The sequence below is a fragment of the Prionailurus viverrinus genome, chromosome B1 (assembly GCF_022837055.1).
Source record: "Prionailurus viverrinus isolate Anna chromosome B1, UM_Priviv_1.0, whole genome shotgun sequence".
Lineage (NCBI taxonomy): Eukaryota > Metazoa > Chordata > Mammalia > Carnivora > Felidae > Prionailurus > Prionailurus viverrinus.
The window spans coordinates 24,510,980-24,530,998 of NC_062564.1; the positions used below are offsets into that span (position 1 = coordinate 24,510,980).

At 34.5% G+C, this 20,019-nt stretch overlaps 1 protein-coding gene across 1 annotated transcript in view; it reads left to right on the plus strand.

Annotated features, from left to right (window-relative positions):
• Positions 1–20,019, plus strand: part of SGCZ (sarcoglycan zeta) — a 654,868-nt gene that overhangs the window by 624,468 nt on the left and 10,381 nt on the right. Inside the window, exons 6-7 of the mRNA XM_047856390.1 lie at positions 2,304–2,376; positions 16,146–16,269. Coding sequence (XP_047712346.1) covers positions 2,304–2,376; positions 16,146–16,269 — 197 coding nt within the window. The remainder of the gene's footprint in view (positions 1–2,303; positions 2,377–16,145; positions 16,270–20,019) is intronic.

The window sequence follows — 20,019 nt, forward strand, 5'->3', positions numbered from 1 at the left end:
CTGGGACAATAAAGGAGAAGTTAAGAGTACTTTTCTCATTATCTGGAGGTCTATAGTTAGTAATTTATTTATGTTATTTTATTCAGTTTTCAAGTTAGCCCCTTAGAGGATATGATTATACATTATTTCTTCAAGAATCGTTTGTTTTTAATCATCAATAATTTTCTATACTGATACTTAGAATTAAGACTTCTATCAGCTTTTAATCCTCTTTGAAAAATTAAAGCTTTGATAGCTTTCCCCTTTTACTTTCGCTGATATGTTCTGTGCTAAGTTACTATATGTTCCATTCCATGTTTGAAAATAAATATTGCTACTGTTCTTTAATTGTATTTTTGTCATCTCGTTTGGGAAGTCTTCAAAGTCATAGAATAGTGGAAATTAATTTTTAAACTTTACAGATGGATAACTATTTTTTCTGGAAGTTATATCCTCTTAAAATGATAAAGGGGTCTCTCGTTGGGATATGAAAACTTATACCTTGGAATGTTTTCTCAAATGCCACCTTCACCACCATCACAAAATTAGGGTTTTATCTAAAACTGTTATTTTATTTTCAAAGACCTATTCCTAATAATTTTCCACTCACAGAAATAAAGCACCTTATAAAATATCAAAAGAGCAAACTCCATGAAGAAATAATTGCTCTGATAGTCTGTCTATATATCATATGCCCTGCAGTCTCTTTAACAAAACATCAACAAGTAGTAAAACCAACCCAGTGAGAGGTCAACAAATGCCAATAGCTTTTAGCTTATAAATTGAAATCTGTAACCTTAGGAATTTACTACTGCAGAACCTTGTAAATTTATCCTTAGAACCATAATATAGATGAAACCATGTTACTGTCTTTGAAAAAAATCTCTTCCTCTCTGATTCAAGATCAAGGTCTGCATTGCTGTTTTATGTACAGGAGTTGTCTGGTGATCTCAGTATATTTCTATATAAAGCCACTTATTTTTAAGGAATTTAGGTGTTAGCTCTAATTTTCTAGTGAAAATTTCATGTTTACTGAAGAAATCACTGCTTGTTTTTCATATACTGAATCAATACATTTTTCATTGTTCTTCACAATTAGCATAAGCAACTTTATTTTATAGGTTTAAAATTTATGTATTTTATTTGCATTATTTGTATTATTTTATATAATTTGTATTATTAAGCTGGTGTTGGGGCCATTGAAGGAGGAGACATGACATTTTTACACCAAAATGTTTGATGAAGATTAAACCAAAAGAAAATAAAATTAATCCAGATGGAATGATCTAAAACATCTATGTCAAATTACAAAAGAACAAAAATAAGATTTTGTCATCAATATTTTTTTTGTATTTTTGAAAAGGAAGATCATTTTATTTTGCTCAGTTAAACTATGGAAAAGCTCTGGGATCCAGGACAATCACATGGAGTCAATAAATGATAGTGTAGATGGAATACCATTCAACTGCCTGAGCAGTGTTAGAGTGCATGACCTGTTCAGGTAACCAGGACCTCACATAAAGTCAACTCTATAGAAATGATTTTGAGCAGTTCATGGTTTTAGATAGAGCCTTAGTACCAAAGAAGCCAAATTAAATTGCTATTGATAATCACTCTAATAAAAGTGGGCGCTGTGTGGGGGAGAATTGCCAAGTGTCCCATGAGACCTATGTCTTTAAAGAATTAATGATAGGGGCACCTGGGTGGCTCAGTCGGTTGAGCGTCTGACTTTGGCTCAGGTCATGATCTGATGGTTTGTGAGTTCGAGCCCCATGTGGGGCTCTGTGCTGACAGCTCAGGGCCTGGAGCCTGCTTCGGATTCTGTGTCTCCCTCTGTCTCTGCGCCTCCCCCTCTCATGCTCTGTCTCTGTAAAAAATAAATAAACATTAAAAAAAAAAGAATTGATGATATACTACAAATGATCTCCTCTCCACATTTTCATTCATGCTCTGCCATTTGTAGAAAGACAGAACTGAGTATTGTGATCTATCCCTCCCTCAAATATACTTACCTGGGAAATAAGAAAGGGGAAGGGGATGGATCTTTGTTCTTTGATCAGAGAGTGAAAATTCTACCTCAATCTAAACTTTTCTAAATACGGTCATCTTAAAAGTTAGCTACCAAGGGACATTTAGATTTACCCTTCTTGGCCCTTCACTACCTTGAACACTTTTCCAATTTTTCTATTTCATTTTCTGTACTCCTGTTTCTAGCTGTCCCCTTTTTGAATGCATATTTGATGCATAAAAATAGAGATGAAAACCAACATGTCTGTCTACTTGTTTGTATTGACTGCTGACTACTGGATTCATGTTCTGTCCAGGCACCGAAGGAGCAGTATTTGGGCACTCTGTTGAGACACCTCACATCAGAGCAGAACCTTCCCAAGACCTCAGGTAAGTTCTGGGTCTTCCACGTATGTCAGACTTTCCATCACTGTTGATGGCCCTTGGTATGTAGAGAAGTAAAATAGAAAATGTGCTACATATTTGTATAAAGAGTTGACATTCCCTGCCTACATGGTAAATGACAAGTATTTGAGGGCAAGAAAATGTGTGTTATTATTGTAACCTTCTGTATATTTTTGCCCCTAGCAAACATACAATGAATATAAAAATAAATATATCAGACATGAGTGTGGAAAAGGCAGTTATAGAGAAAATTTAGAGGAGAATTAATAAAAATAAGGATTCCAGAAAATCCAGCATAGACAATGAAATACATGACACATCTAGGCAGAAAGAAAGAGGCGGCAGAGAGTAGGAAAAATCTATAAATGGTCAGGGAATGTTATGTAAAGGGAAACACAAAGCAAATATGAATAGTAACCAGAAAAAGACAGAACTTAATTACCTTATGATGGATTCCTCAATCTAGTATTTCCAACGGAATAGGCTGCTTCCTGACAATGTGCTGTTTCTAAGAGGCACAGTTGTATGTAACAGCCCTCACTACCCAGAAAATTGTGAGATGACAACTTTATAGGGAATTCTCCCCAAGAAAATCACAGCAACTGTTAATAAAATTTGTAATATTAAAATCTATCAAGTGATCAATGAATGATCTTGATTCAATAAATAAGGTTTGGGGTCCAGTGATATTTTATATAACTTATAGCAGTAATCATTTCACAACTTTTACGTACATGAAATCATTAGGTAGTACACCTAAAACTAATACAACTTTAGGGGCGCCTGGGTGGCGCAGTCGGTTAAGCGTCCGACTTCAGCCAGGTCACGATCTCGCGGTCCGGGAGTTCGAGCCCCGCGTCGGGCTCTGGGCTGATGGCTCAGAGCCTGGAGCCTGTTTCTGATTCTGTGTCTCCCTCTCTCTCTGCCCCTCCCCCGTTCATGCTCTGTCTCTCTCTGTCCCAAAAATAAATAAAAACGTTGAAAAAAAATTAAAAAAAAAAAAACTAATACAACTTTATATGTCAATAAAAAAGATGTTTTATATAGTTACTTTCTGATAGATAAATTACATTCCAAAATACATTTCTATAGGATGAAAAAAAGACAACAATAATGATATTTAAAAAGTAAAACACACATTAGAAATCATTTTCAAAGCTGAATCAAAGTATCAACCCGGGAGACAGTCTTTGTCTTAGAAAGCACAATATAAATATTAAGCAAAACCCAAATTATTTCATAAAGATCAGGTGCAGCCCTTCTCATTTGGATGAGCGGAAAACACTGCTCAAATGAAAATAGAAAAATAAAGTAAAACGATTTAAATGTTTTAAAAAAGCCATACTTTCACAACAGTAACTTTTTCAGACCTTTATAGTTCTGTGATAAAATTTTCTAAGGAACGCAGTTTCTCACTATCTCAGTATTTCAGATTCAAACCGGCTAGTTGACAAAACCAGAAGAAGGTGGCCACGATCTTCCTGTGATCAAGGCGCTTTTCTATTAGACAAAGATAATAACTGTTTGCTCAATGCCAAAATCCCAACTCAGTGGCAAAGGATTTAGACGGGTTGAAGAGTATGTGTAAACAGCAACTCATAATGCGTTATAGTTTTAACTTAGGGCTCTTTTCTCAGTTAGGAATTCCCACATTTTTGTGTGATTATTTATTTTTTCCCCTCCCCATCTAACAAAGGTGTATGTTCCCTTAGACCAACATCTGAATCTTCGTTGTTTATCTTCAGTGCTATAGCAGTCAACATATATCTCACACATAATTGTGTCTGATAAATACTTATTAATGTGAAATACTGATATAGCAAAACTCAATAACGAAGACACTGAGCGCATGTAATGTAAGAAACGTGGTGGTCGTTACTGCATTATTAGGACCCAGGTGGCTGACATTGACTCCAAGCGTTTTTGAACTGTGTTTTAATACAGATGCCAGAGTTAATTGATTCATTCCTTAAAAAAAATGTTTAAATTACACCATTCTAAAAGAAACTTCTTTTTACGTCTAACATTTTAGTAATTATATACTCAGTGTATGATTTTCGTTATGAAAATCTATTGCTAAAAGAAAAATAGGAAGTGTTATTTTAATTACCTTGCTGACATGTCTCAAAATTCATAAGTGTGAATGTGAATTAAATGATAATTAGTATATGGTGTTTCTGGTTTTTATTTCTAATTATTCATCAATTATTTAAATATTGCACTAAGCTGAGTTTATCTGCTAGTGCTAAAAGCAAATTAGTAACCCCCCAGATGAGCGTTACTGATCTAAATTTGAAACTGAGACAGAAGCAAAGCACAGTAATGATGGGGGTATTCAATTATTCATTTGTGTACATGAAGATTAAAAGCAGAGTGTCTGAGAAGATCTTTACAAGTCCTGCTGACAATTTTCCTTTCAGGGCAGTAAGAAGTACTCTTAGTCGACACCTAATTCTAATCAACAAGGTGAGATTGGTTGGCCAGGTAAATCAAATGGTAATTTGGGGAGTAAGTAGCCGTGTTGTCTTTAATTTTGTTTTTGTCGAGAATAAGAGACTTTAGAAAGATACATTTCAAAAAGTTTATTAAAGAGTATAGGGAATGTTTTGGTGTGGACATGAAGTAGATTTCTATAATTTATTTATTCAACGAATGTTTGATGAGTGCTTAATGTGTGCCAAATTCTGTTCTAGTTTCCATGTGCATTTCAAACCTACACATGTAGATTTTCTATGATGTCTTACACAAAGTTATATTGCTTTTCACTAGGGACCTCTGTGTTAAAAAGGCTAAAACAATGTATATTGAGTAGTCGAGACATAAGGGTATATTTTCCCAGAATAGCACAAATATGAATGTTCTTCCTTTTTTATTTCCTAAATTAATTTAGCTAAATTATCACAGTTCAAAAGAGTGTCTGCACTTTATGGTGAGAAGTGAGGAAACCCGTTTTATATTGCCCAAAGATTGTTTGGATCTGAGTTTCATTAACTGTTCCAAGAAAAGAAAAGAAAACAAAACAAAACTAATCTGGACTTGGGATCAGTAAAATGAATTAATATGTAATGATGTAGCTGGAATCTTTTCATCATGTTTATTCTTGTGTGAATATAATTTTAAACTGAAATGTTAAGTTTTGCAGGCTCCAAACTGATCTCCGAAAACACATAGCTCTCATATACGTCATTACTGTGTTCAAGGAAAAGCCACCATGTATAAGGTAGTAAGGATTTTGCACTGAGATGTTTTGTCAATAAGAGGTTCTCCTCTCCTCCCCCCTCTTCCCTCTCCTCTTTTCCTTTCTACTCTGTCTCTCTGTTTCTTTCTTCTTCCCTTTTACTATTTCATTCTATGTATGTATATATTTATTTAGAGTTGATAGCAAATGATCATTATCAGAAGCTTGTATTAGGGTGTAATCTTGGAAACATAGAGCAACAATTGATGTAAACATTTGTTTGATCTAATTTGAAGAAAGAGACCATAACTGAAAGTGCAAGTAAGCAGAAAACAAACCAACCAAAAAAATAGAGGCCACGAAAACCATGTGATTTGCAGCTGAAGAAAACTCTCCACAGCTTGAAGTGATACGACAGTAAAATTGCTTGTATATTCAGGTCAAAGTTTACATTGTGTTTTTTCCCCCCTTAAAACATTTTTCTGTTCAATTTTCTATTCATTCCATCATTGAAATAAAAAATAATTCACTAAATGCCTGACACCATGTTAAATATTTATGAAGAACCAGAAACATGATGCTTAAGTTCTGCTTAAGTTTCTATTTAGTAATTGCATCTCACAACTTACTTTTTAAAAGGAGTCTGAATTCTGTTCTCAGAATGTTGAAAGTTCTTCTAGAGACCTAGGCATTTTTTTTTTCAAATTGAGAATTGTATAATACCATAAAAACAAAATCTGTTGCATCTTTAGTATGTAAACACAATAAAAACAGCATTTCTTGGGAAAAAAAACAGGTGGTAGGGTGACTGCATTTCAACATTACTCCTTTTCTCTACAAGAATCTCTTGGTACCTACTATAAAAACTAGTCTGAAATCCGTCACTATGATTGCTATAATGCTTTCAAAATGAACACAAATAGTACTTCACTAATTCCAATGACTAATCACATAGGAATTCACAAGCTTTCAAATAAACATGAGTTTCATTTTTCAACAGGCCCCTTTAGAGAATGTTTTGTAATAAAATGAATTAAAATGAAACCTCTACTATGTTGTAAACCCTCCTCAGGGGAGGATTGACAATTGCTATATAGGACAGGAGCAGGGCATCATTTAATTGTTAATGCTGTATTGCCAAGAGTCTACTTACCAGATTGTTCTCGAAGGGAATACAGGTTTAGTCTAATTTGAGTTCCAGAGTATTCTGGAATGTTTGAGTTCCAGACTTCTATAGGACTTCTATAGGAATTCTAGGCTTATTTGAGAAGGTCATGGTATCTAGAGAAAACCAATATAACCTAAGGCTTAGTGAAATTTTATCAATTCTTTTTCTTTATGATTTTGGGGCTTTCCATCTTGTTTCAAAGGTTGTCTTGTTTTGTATTTGGGTATTTCCAGTATTTTCTTTTAATTTTCTGTCAGTTAGTTTTACACTGGGTATTTTTTAGTTTTATGTTGTGAATAAACACCGTGGGAAATTATGTTTTGAATTTTCTTCTGATTTGCTACTGAAAATTACAGCCTGTGATTTACTACTTTTTGTATTTAGAATAGATAGAACTGGAAATTATTCTTGCAGAGTGTGTTAAGGATCTAATGTCATTGTCTTCAGTATGGATAGACAATTTAGTAAGCATCATTGACTAAGTAACCTAGTATTTCCACCCAAAATGATTGCTACATTTGTCAGATATTAATTTATCATAAATACTTTTGATCTATTTAAATTATATTGTGTCCATTGATGAAATTTATATTTTAATTCAAATCTCCTTTTGAATTGAAATAATTTCATGTTAATTTCTAATTTAAAAAAGAAAATGTCTGGGGTGCCTGAGTGGCTCAGTTGGTTAAACATCAGGCTCTATGCAGGTCATGATCTCATGGTTCCTGAACTTGAGCCCTGCTATGGGCTCTGCACTCACTCTTCCTCTCTCTCTGCACTTCATGGGATTCTCTCTCCCTGTCTCAGAAAGAAAGAAAGAAAGAAAGAAAGAAAGAAAGAAAGAAAGAAAGAAAGAAAGAAAGAAAGAAAGAAAGAAAGAAAGAAAGAAAGAAAGAAAAGAAAGTTTTAAAAAGGAATTGCTTATTAGTTTAAAAAAATAAAGTAAATAAAAATCTGATAAATGTTGCACATACTTTTCTCCCCAGAATAGTTTAACATAATGTTTTAAGTTTCAAGAGACTCTCTTTGGATTCTTGTTGAGATTTTACTACATACGTTTATTACTTTTTTAATATTGGATTTATGATAGGAAAGTAGATACGAGTTTACTTTTATCCAAGAATATATCAGATTCTTGAATTTTCAGGTAAATAATATCAGATGTGCTTTCTAGATATCCCTCTCCCAGAAATAGCTGTGAAATACACACATTGAGTGTTATAGCATTCATATTAATATGGTCATTTAGCAATGGAATTGTATATAGTTTAGAAGCATCCCTTTTGTAATTAGTATTTTTTTCATTCTTAAATTTTATTTAAATCCAAGTTAGCTAACATGTCATTATTATTCTTTACTGAGTTTTAATACAGTCAGTGACAATCAAACACTAGCATCAGTTAACAGTTTTCCTATTTGGATCTGCCTAGGTGATGTTTTATAAACTTTAACCAAAACAAACAAAATGGATATTCCTATAAGATCTGAGACCACACCTTCTTTCCCAACACCTTATGAAAATTCTCAAACATATTCAATATTGAAAGCATCTTGCAGTGCCCACCTATATACTCCCAGCTAGATGCCTCCATTATCATTCTCCTATAGGTCTTTAATCACATATGTACACATTCCACTAGCCATCTGCCAGTAGATCTTATTTTTATGCATTTGAACATAAATTGTACGTATCTGTACACTTTACCTGATCACTTTGGCCTGCATATCATTATCTAGTTTTCAATATTGCTTAAAGTTTTTTTTATTGTAAAATAATTATACAATGACATTCACAAATAATTAAGTGCACATTTCCTGAGTTTTGACAAATGCATTTACCTGTGTAACCCAAATTCCTGTCAAGAAATAAAACATCATCATCACCCAAGAGAGTTCTCTTATGCTCCTTCCCGGAAATCACCACCACTACCCACAAGAAGCTACTTTTCTCTCACCCTTTTCACTCTGGATTAGATTAGATTGATTTAGTACTAAATATAAAATACAATACAATATGTACTCTTCTTTGCAAGATTTCTTTCACTCCTCATGATGTTTTTGAGTTCCATCCCTGTTGTCGACTGTATCAATGGTTCCTTCTGCCTTTTTACTGATTAGTATTCTTTTATATGAACATATAATATTTTATGTATGTATTTTCCTAATTGATAGACACTTGGGATATAGCTGGCATATATTAAGCTTTATATGAAAATGCCAGAGCTTTCCAAAGTGATTATATCACTTTCTGCTAAAAATGAATGAGAATTTCAGCAGCTGCACATCTTCCCCAGTATTCAGTAGTGTTAGCATTCTTACTCATTTGAACCATTCTGGTAGGTGTTTAGTGTTATTTCATGTTTTTAATTTGCCATTACTTGATGAGTAATGATATTAATGACTTTTGCTTGTGCATATGGAGCGACCATATATTGTTTAGTGACGTATCCATTTCTTTATAAACTTTTGTCCGTTTATTTTAATTATGTTTTTTGTATTTTTTCTTTCATTTTTAATTTTTTTAATGTTTATTAATTTTTAGAGAGAGAGACAGAGACAGAGCAGGAGTGGGGAGGGGCAGAGAGACAGGGAGACACAGAATCCGAAGAAGGCTCCAGGCTCCGAGCTGTCCGCACAGAGCCCAGTGCCAGGCTGGAACCCAGGAACCGTGAGGTCAAGACCAGACCTGAAGTCAGATGCTCAACCAACTGAACCGCCAAGGCGATCCATGTTTTGTGTATTTGTATTTTATATTTCTGTATTTTATCTTTGAGCTGGAGGATTATTTATATATCCTGGCACCAGTCCTTTGTAACATCTGTAACATCTGTATTTTGTGGATATTGTCTCCCAATCTATGGGTATATTCATTTTACTGATGGATTTTGAAAGGCAGCTTTTCACCTTGAAGACATCTAATTTATATATTTTTTTTAATATTTACTAGTTATTCCTTTTTGTGGCCTAAGAAAACTTTTCCTACTCCCAAGTCACAAAGATATTTTCCTTTAAAAACCTTATGTTTTAGCTTTTACTTTTGATAACAGTGGGTGGTATAGATTGAGATTCATTTTGTCCTTACAGAGATCAGTTATTTGAGCAGCATTTGTTGAAAAGACTTTGCTTTTTCTCACTGGATCACTTTACTGCCTTTGTCAAAATCAGACGACCCTACATGTTAAAATTTATTTCTAGTGTCTCAGCATTGTCTTCATTATTAGAGTCTTGCAATAAGGTTTTAAGTTCAACATTGTTCTTTTTCCAGATGGTTTTGGATATTCTGTGATCTTTGCATTAGCTACATAATCCTAGGCAAATGACTCAACCACACTAAGATTCAACTGCTTCCTAAGTAAAATATGGATAGAGTACGCATTTCTCAGAATTGCTGGGATGATTAAGAGATAATCCATGCTAAGCTTTAAGTATAGAATGAGTTCCCAGTATTAGATGATTATAATTATATGGCTAATTCACTAATAAAGAAGGGTAAATTTAATGATGGTTGTCAATGGCTACAATAGTTTATTTTTAACGTATTCTATGATTTTATTTATCAGGTAACTGAGCCCCATAGAGATTAACTGTATTTAAAATTTGAGTAGAACTCTGTAGAACCTATGAGTTTCTTATTCAAAGTCCTACATTTAATTCTTTCATTAGGTCGACATATCTCGAGCACAATACTTTTCAGTGAGTACAAACCTCAATTTCCCAGACTACTTTTTAGAAATAACTTTCATTACTTCAGTATACAGCAGAACTTTCAATACAGGGAATTATTTTCTATGATTCTACAATTTATAATATAGCTTTTAGAAGCATCCAGCTTCTAGTAATGACTTGGGAAAATACTATTACAATTTTATTAGTGTTAATAAAATATTACTAATAAAATAGCCAATGAAATCATCAAGCCATTTTGATAAGCTGGCATGGCTAGTAATAGGTGATGCCTACTTTTATATTTTAAAAAAATTTGTATCTAAATCTATTTATTCTCTAGAGTTCTTTGGATAGGTAATGTTATAATCATAAGCCTATCTAATTTCAAAGACTTTTCAAAGTGCCTGATTGTGCTTAAACGCAAAGATTTATTCCCAGAATTCATGGAGTTTAACATGTGGAGTTTAGATGGAGGTTTACAGCAAATTTGCATACCATTTGTGGACAAAAATATTCTTTTCCTATTAGCATAGCTAGATCTTGAGACAATGTACCTTGGTATGGAGGTAATATATGTGCATATATGTAAGTGTAACTGTAGATGTAATTGCCAGTGGATGATTCAGATATATGTATCTGTAAATGTTCACAATGATTTATGCTATCCACAATAGTGTCAGTTTTTAGGACTCCATATATGTTATGATTTTTTGCCCACAGAAAATTAGTTTATTATGCTAGATAGGCAAGCTTGTAAAACATAGTTTGCAAGCTTACTTTAATTTTCATATTCATAAGAACTACTATACTGCCACTTGTGAAAAGAGAATTATTAAATCCTCCAAATAGTCTAATAGTTTTGTTACATACTCTTTAACTGAGCACTCTCTATGAGTAATTTAAGTTCCTAGTGTATATTACTCATCTGCATTGGCTATTATTTAAACCAGACAGTATTATTAATAATAAAATTTATATTATTTCTTTTTTTCACCTTTTAAATTTTCTTTTAATTCCGGTTACTTAACACACTAACTGGAATTATATTAGTGTTATATTAGTTTCAGATGTACGATAGTGATTCAACAGTTCGATACACCACCCTGGGCTCATCATGACAAGTGCAGTCCTTAATCCCATCACCTATTTAACCTATCTCCAGCTCCCCTGCCTTCTGGTAACTATAAGTTTGTTTTCTATAATTAAGAGTCTGTTTATTGATTTCTCTCTCTCTTTTCTCCCTTTACTCATTTGTTTTGTTTCTTAAATTCCATATATGAGTGAAATCATGTGGTATTTGTTTTTCTCTGACTTATTTCACTCAGCATAATACACTCTGGCTCCATCCATGTCATTGCAATGGCAAGACATTTCATTCTTGTTTATGGCTAAATAATATTCCATTATATGCACATACACATGTATATAATGGGAAGTTTCCATCATTTGCTTGTTGTAAATAAGGCTGATATAAGCATAGGGGTGCATGTATCCCTTTGAGTTAGTATTTTTCTATTCTTTGGGTAAATACCCAGGAGTGTGATTACTGGATACGGTAGTTCTATTTTTAAATTTTGAGGAAACTCCATACTGTTTTCCACAGTGGCTGCACCAGTTTGCGTTCCCACCAACAGTGCAAGACTGTTCCTTTTTCTCCACATCCTTGCCAACACCTGTTGTTTTCTTGTGATGTTGATTTTAGCCACTTGACAGGTGTGAGGTAATAGCCCATTGATTTGCATTTCCCTGATGATAAGTGATGATGAATATCTTTTCATGTGTCTGTTGGCCATCTGGATGTCTTTTTTGGAGAAATGTGTGTTCATGTCCTCTGCTCATTTTTAATTGGATTATTTGTTTTTCAGGTGTTGAATTTTGTTTTTTAAATATATTTTGGATACTAATCCTTTATCAAATATGTCATTTGCAAATATCTTCTCCCATTTTGTAAGTTGCCTTTTAGTTTTGTTGATTGTTTCCTTCTCTGTGCAGAAACTTTTTATTTTGATGAAGTCCCAATAATTTATTTTTGCTTTTATTTTTCTGGCCTCAGGGAACATAGCTAGAAAAAAAGTTGCTATAGCCAATGCCAAAAAGGTTATTGCCTGAATTCTTTTCTAGTATATTTATAGTTTTAGGTCTCACATTTAGATCTTTAATCCATTTTGAATTTATTTTTGTATATGGTGTAAGAAAGTGGTCCAGTTTCATTTTTTGGCATGTTGCTGTTCAGTTTTCCCAACACCATTTGTTGAAGAGACAGTCTTTTTCCCATTGTATAGTCTTTCCTGCCTTGTCAAAGATTAATTGACCATATGGTTGTGGAAATAAAATTTGTATTATATCTTAATGATTACCACACTTAGTTTTATCAAGATTAACAAAAAATACAGTTGAAGCCTGTTTAATTCAAAGTCTTCTTCACTTCATAACTTGAAGGATTTATCAGTACTATAAAATTGCTACCACCTTTTGAATGTTTTTTATGTATTTATTGAGTTTATATCAAGAAATGAAAATATTCTTGTAAAACTTTATTTACATGTTTTGTCTCCATTGCACTGTTATTAGAAACTCAGCCCCAGTCTGTTCAGTTCTCTTCTTTTTCCTTGGGGTTGTATAAGGATACCAAGGAGCTTCCACCATGTCAAAGATTTGGGGGCGACGTTTGACCATTGGTAGCTTCATGACCCAAAGTAGCATTTGCCAAGAGCTTCTCATTCTTCTCTTCACTTAGTATTCCTCCACCACAGGTCACTGCCCCTCTGTCCTTTGAGAATCTTTGGTCTCTTGTCCTCAGTCGTCTGAGTCCTGAGATATCCCTACTTTCCTCAGAGCTCTAGCATCTGAAGAATAAAGGCCTTACGATGTAGAACTTGGCCTCAAGTAGAGGAACACAGAGAACAATTTGAAATCAATTCTGTTGATTTCCCATCCAAATCTTCTTTACTCCATGAATCAAGAAGACAGTTCTTCAACAGGTAGAAATACACAGCAAGCTCTCACTGACTTTGGTTTTCTTTTGATGTGTTTGTTCATGGGCTGAATCATTTTCAACATACTAAATGGCTAGGTTTTTCTCCAACTCAAAGTGTCCGTAAGATTAGGAAACTCAAAAGGTCTTTGTCAGCTTCTCTGATCCATCTTCCACTGTTTGTGGCAAAAGATACTGTTTAGTGAGTGGCAGAACTCTAAGGAGACGTGACAGGGAAGGAAATGCCATCAGTATCTCAAAATACTACCCTACCCCATCTTTCTCTCCATTAATCCTCCTAAGACATTTCTTATTGTCCTGTGAGAACTTTATAACTTTCAATTTAGAGATGTTGAAACTGGGTCTGGTTACTGCTAGTTAGTTTTCCCAAACGCATCTCTCAGTCTTTACCACCTCTTTGAAGAGAGATGCTCTAAGTGTTAGCAAAGCACTCTGCTTAATGGCTACGCTGGCATTGGATACCTGAGGTCGAAAATGAAAATGAATATAACAAAAAATTTTGTTAAATAATTAATAAAGATGAGAATGGAAAGGCTCAGAAGCCCAGAAAGACATAATACATTTTAATGTTCTAGTCCCAAATGTAAACATGATGGAAATATGACTCAAAAACATGTATACATTTAATATGGATGTCATAGATATCATACTATCAAATATATGAACAAGAACCTCAACCCTTTATCCTTGGAAACAAACTAAACCACATCAATTATTTGATGAAGTAAGTGTGCTTTTCCTTCCACTCAGTTCACTGAGTTGTGTTTTCTTGAAAGTCAGAGTCATAATTTTAGAATATTAATATGAATATTATGCATATTAACTCATTTTAATTAAGTGCCTATCTGACTTCTATTTGAATGGTTCATCAATCCAAACATATATAATTACATTTAATGTTGCGGATAATTAACCGATGAAAATAGTAGTGGTCACAGATATACTGCTCAAGATGGTCTCTATTTGGGGGTTTATTAGGGGAAATCAATGATAAAATACACATTTTAACAGAAATGTAGATTGAATATGCAAAGTATGGGTATTATGAGTGAAAAAAATTATGGATGATTATTTTATTTTCAGGTTTTCAAATGCTCTGTAAAAATATGTGACTTGTTTTTCAAAAAAATACATCTATTAATATATATATATATATATATATATATATATAACAATGTTTCAAGTAGAAGATAAGTAGATAGGGTTATATATATATATATGTAACATATAGGGATATATATATATATTCATATATACACATACATATATATGTAACATATAGGGAGATATATATATATATAGGTTATGTATATATATAACCTAACCCCTCCAGGGGTTTTATAAATATGCCCAAGAGGCCCACAGAGATGAAAGTTTCAGAGTTGCTTAGGTGAGTGAAAAACATTGAAAATGTCAAAATCACTTCTTCTAAATGCTGGCTCTACTCCTTCAATAACATTTTCGAGTCTAAGTTCAACTTCACTACTGAAAGAGAGCTTATCTTCAGAGATCTATTTGATGTGGTTCTCCCTGCAAAACAGCTTTGGATCTGTTGCCTCAGAGGAAACCAGTTGCTTTGGATGATGGTGAATGTGAACCTGAGGGGACTCTTGTCCTAAAGTTGTGTGGTCAAGGGGAACACACAGAGTTGCTCCCCCATAAACAGAATGTTTATCCGTATCAGGGGCCCTTTATCTTATCACACTAGCGCTTTTTACCACTGTATTCTAGCTTCCATGTTCTGCCTTCTTTTGCTCTTGTCTCTAGTTTTATATTTGGAGATAATTTGAAACTGCCTCCCAACTATCTTTCTTTTCAGGCACAACAAGCTAAAACAGTTGGTTTTGGGGCCACCTGGGTGTCTCGGTTGAGGGTGAACTGTTGATTTCAGCTCAGATCATGATCCCAGGGTTGTGGGATCGAGCCCTGTGTCAGGCTCCGTACTAAGCATTGAGCCTGCTTGAGATTCTCTCTCTCCTTCTGCTCCTTTCCCCGGCTTGCACACTCTCTCTCTCCCTCTCTCTCTCTCAAATAAATATATAAATAAACATTGGGGTTTTCTTCCCTCAAAATGTATGCGATCTTTATTCATATTTCATTAAATGAGAGGTGGATCACCGCTCATTTACTTGTTCTCTGTCAGGATAATGTCATTCATTCTGTGGACATTTTCCTGGGCCAGTAGAGGTCAGTGGATGTAGGAAATGTCCCATTTCTTCATTTTAATTAATTTCTAAACGTGTAATGCGTACTTTGAAACTTTTCAGGCTTACAGAATTTTGACTGTGGAATTCTTGAAAGTTCACAATATTAACAATTTTCATTAAAGCTCTCTCGTCTTTGTGAGACTCTTGATAGCTACATGCTAAGTTGGTAGAAATTTATTAAAACTCCATCATTAATTTTGAAAATATATAAAAGATTTAAGCAAGTAAACTTATCACGACCTACTTTTCATGTGCGTTGTGAAAGGAAACAACATAAGAAACTGTTATTAAATCATTAAACAAATGAGAGTAAATAATTGATGTGAACAAATGAAGTTTCATAAAGAACCAAAAAATAGATAAGGCAATAAAAAAGGATTCTAAAACTCGTTTTGCCTTTTGTTTTTTTTTTGAAATGGCAAAGATTTTTATTTATGCCTACCTGTTTGTTTGTTTTAGTCACTAATGTTATCTTTTAGTCCATCATAATTGTTTTTTTTTTTTTTTTTACTATGAAGGAGTCTTTTGTTTTACCCTTAGGCTTGAATCACCCACCAGGTCCTTGATCATGGAGGCTCCTCGAGGGGTCCAGGTCAGCGCTGCTGCGGGAGACTTCAAGGCCACCTGCAGGAAGGAGCTCCATCTGCAATCTACAGAGGGGGAGGTGAGTTCCCAGGGGGCAAAGAGGCCCGTGACTGCTCCTCAAATTAGATGCATATTCCTCCAGGTGACATATGATGAACTGCTTCGTAAAACAGCTTAAATTATGAAAATATAGTACTTCTTGAATATGAAATTTGGTAAACCTTCTGTTATTTTCTTAAAACAAAGCCCCACTTATTTTCTAGGGAACGACTTCCATTCATGAGTCAATTATAAGTGGGGCATCTAACTTCCTGTAGTTTCAGAATTGACAGATAAACATAATTTCAAGATCATATCAAGAATAAAGGCAGGCTTTTCTTTTTCTTTTTTTTTTTTCCCCTCTTTTGGTCTTCCAGAAAGTTCTTCCAGGAATTACTTGGGATGTTTATTTCTGTAGAAATGGTTCCTATGTGTCTTCTAAAAGAAAAATGAAACAAGTTATTTTACTACTTAGCCAGATTGTCATTCCCTAGATAAGGAGGTAGATACATGGCAATATTTTTCTCCCATGTTACTTTATTTCCTCCAAGAATCTCCTTTAAATCTGTTCTCATTCCATTAAAGATCACTCACTTCCTCCCCTCACTGAAGTGATGAAGAACCGTTCATCTTCCTTCTGCCAGCTTTCACTGGAGTGCCAGAGGCACACGTTCATTTCATGTACCTTATTTGCTATGTACATTGTGATTATTGTATCAGCAGAATTACATTTTTGTCACTTCTGGAAATTCCTCAGCATTCGGTCTTCAGGTATTACCACTCCCCATTACCGCTCCATGGCTCTTTTCTGGAACTCTGAAGAAATACTGTGTTTCCATTCCCTTACCCTCCACATCTCTTAGCCTCTCCTTCCGAGTTTCTATTCCTCTGTCTCCCTGTTCCTCACTCTGCTTATTCTTTCAGCAATACATGCTCAGGTTTCTTTTCAGTATCTAATTTCTTATTTAATCCCTCCACTGAGCTTTTCATTTTAATAATCATGCTGTTCCCTTTTAGGGTTCTCATTTGTTATTTTTTCAAATCTGCCTGGACATTTTGGTAGCTGCTGTTTTGTTTGCTTGCTTTTAATTCTATTTTAATTATTTCAAATCCTTACACACACAACCTATTGTGTATATTTTTACTACGACTCTCAAAGGCCTTGAAAGTCTAAATCAGTTCTTTTTACTGTTTCTACCAATTAAGTCCCAAAGTATTTTCTTCCTTCTTGTGTTAATTTTATTATAAGTTTATAAAGATCAAGTTGAGAAGAAAAAGAATGGAAGAATAATTTGAGAAAGATGCTCTAAAGCATTTTATACGTCTTCAGATGTAAAGATGAAGGCACAAATGAATAGAATCAAAGGAGGATGTTCCTTTGGTTAAGCCATTATCTCAGTTGTTGATTCACGATAAATGTTCCTTATAAATTGTGTTACTTTTCTATAAACAAACTTACTGGCAGGACCATATTAGCATCTTAGCAGATATTACAACTTAAATGATCTAGAAATAGCCTTCCTAATATCTTAAGAGTAGTATATCCATATTACCTTTCAAGATTTCTTTCTACTACAGTTACAGAATACAATACTTGGTCTACCACAACAAGATAGAAATCTTTCTTAAATATCTTGCATCCTTTTTGAAGAGTTGCTTTTATCATGATAATTATTGCATTCAAATTATTCATAATGAATCACACCATAATAAATATTGGTTGTTATTAATCTCTGTTCTGTTCCTATTTACTCAGCACCTACTTATGTTCTTTAATTCAGTGTATCAGCAGAATGAATCCTTGGATTCAATTACAGGTTACCATTTAATTGTGAATTGAATATTAGGCCATAAATAAATCATAGCCAGAGATTTTCAGCCGTTGTCATTTTTTATATTAATAATATAAAGACACAAGAAAGCACAGCACTTTATAGTAGAATAAAATTATATCTAATTTTCCTAGGAAAAAGTGTGAAGTTATCTAAAACTTTCTCTTTGTTTCACTAACTATGCACAGAAAGGCAGATTGATCATTTACTAAACAAAAGAGATAGATATAAAGTCCCTCCCTTAGACTGTTTTTGAAGTCGTTAAGATCAAGACAAACATGGCATTGAGGTAACAAAGTAACAGACAAAATGCTTAAGAATGAAATTGCACACAAAATTCTGCACTGATGAAGATTTAGGCGTTTCAGACATAATATTGCAAGGAATTTCAAATTCACTTCTGAGGACGATCTGAATCATAATATAGGGGGAACTTTGACAGTATTAAAACAGTGCAAGCCAAAAAAAACCACATTCAATGCAATAATACGACATATTACAAGGTCACTGGGGAAGGAGAAAAAATTATTTTGCAAATTTAGATTTTCTATAACACTGGTAGGCCTGATTTCAATGGGTAAGAAAGGGATAAATGAGTTCTTGGTGCAGAAAAGACAGTGGATGGTGATATAAAACCTCAGGCATGTGATCCTGAGTACCACGGAGAGTTTTAGAACAAATGGATTATATGGTTTACATGGTCAATATATAATAGAAATATCAATTTTAGAATATGGAGGGTGAACAGTATCACAGTAACTGCCTTCGCAGAAAAGAGATATGAGCAAGCCTGTTACGCGACTCGAGTCCTTGGACCCAGCAAGGACAGAAATGAGGCTGGACTCCAAATGTAAAAGCACAGGCAAGGCTTTATTGGGGCTAATGCTGGAGAGTCAGGGAGGCGGCACAAAGGAAGGAATCCTCAGGCTGACTCCCTGAGGAGAGGTCAGGGAGAATATTTTGAAGAAACTTAGGTGGGAAAAGGGGTGCCATGTAAGCATCTAGAGGCGGGGATTTATTAGCACCTGTGCACTTAAAGATCATGCTTCTTCATGCATCGCTTGTTTAATTGACATGTTAAATCTCCGCCCCTGGGTATGATTTTTAGTACTATAATGAGGGGGAACGTCAGTGTAAGTTCAGCACTGGGGTCCACGATGGTGCAGACTGGTTTGCAGACTGGACTGGGTTTGCTCCTCAACTGGTACTTTGCTCTGGAGAAGTGATAACAGCCAGTAGGGAGTTCTATGAGAAACGTGATCTCAGTCAGCAGGCGGCAAGGAGTTTTTCAGATACACAGGGGCTTGTTCCCAAGGTCCCTGAGGGATTTCATCCTTCTTATTCTGAAGGAGAAAGGATAAAAGGTCTCATTTTCTGAAACTGCTTCCTGTTGCATGAGGCCATTGTCCCTGTCCTAACCTGGATGGGAAAAATCTCTCATGGACTGTTCTACTGACTTACAGGATTTGAATCTTCCTATAGAGGTACAGGGTGGAATCCTTGTGTTACCATTAGCTTGACTTGGAATTGTTGGACCTTGGAGGACACAGATTTTACTAACAGGTCAAACAGACACCAAAAATAAGTAGCAGGAGGATAGCCACCAACAGTCTCAGGAGACGTAAACATAAACAAACAACAAACAAACAAACACCCAGAAACAAAAGAGAGACTGGGGAGGGCATTTTTGATTGTTGACCAGATATAGTTAAGATCTGTCCCTAAATTGTGCCGACGCAGGCAGGATGCCTGCTCATAAACCCTTTATGTATTTACTTCAATTTTTCCTGTGTTAATTACATAGGCACAATAGGTTTTGTTAATAATGGCATAGACTCCACCTTGTTCAACCAGCAAGTAGGTAATTAATAAGAGGCATTTCTGTGACAATAAAAGAAAAACACAAGTTGATGGATGGAGCAAATTATAAACCCAGTTTCTGAATCCTGACTACTCCG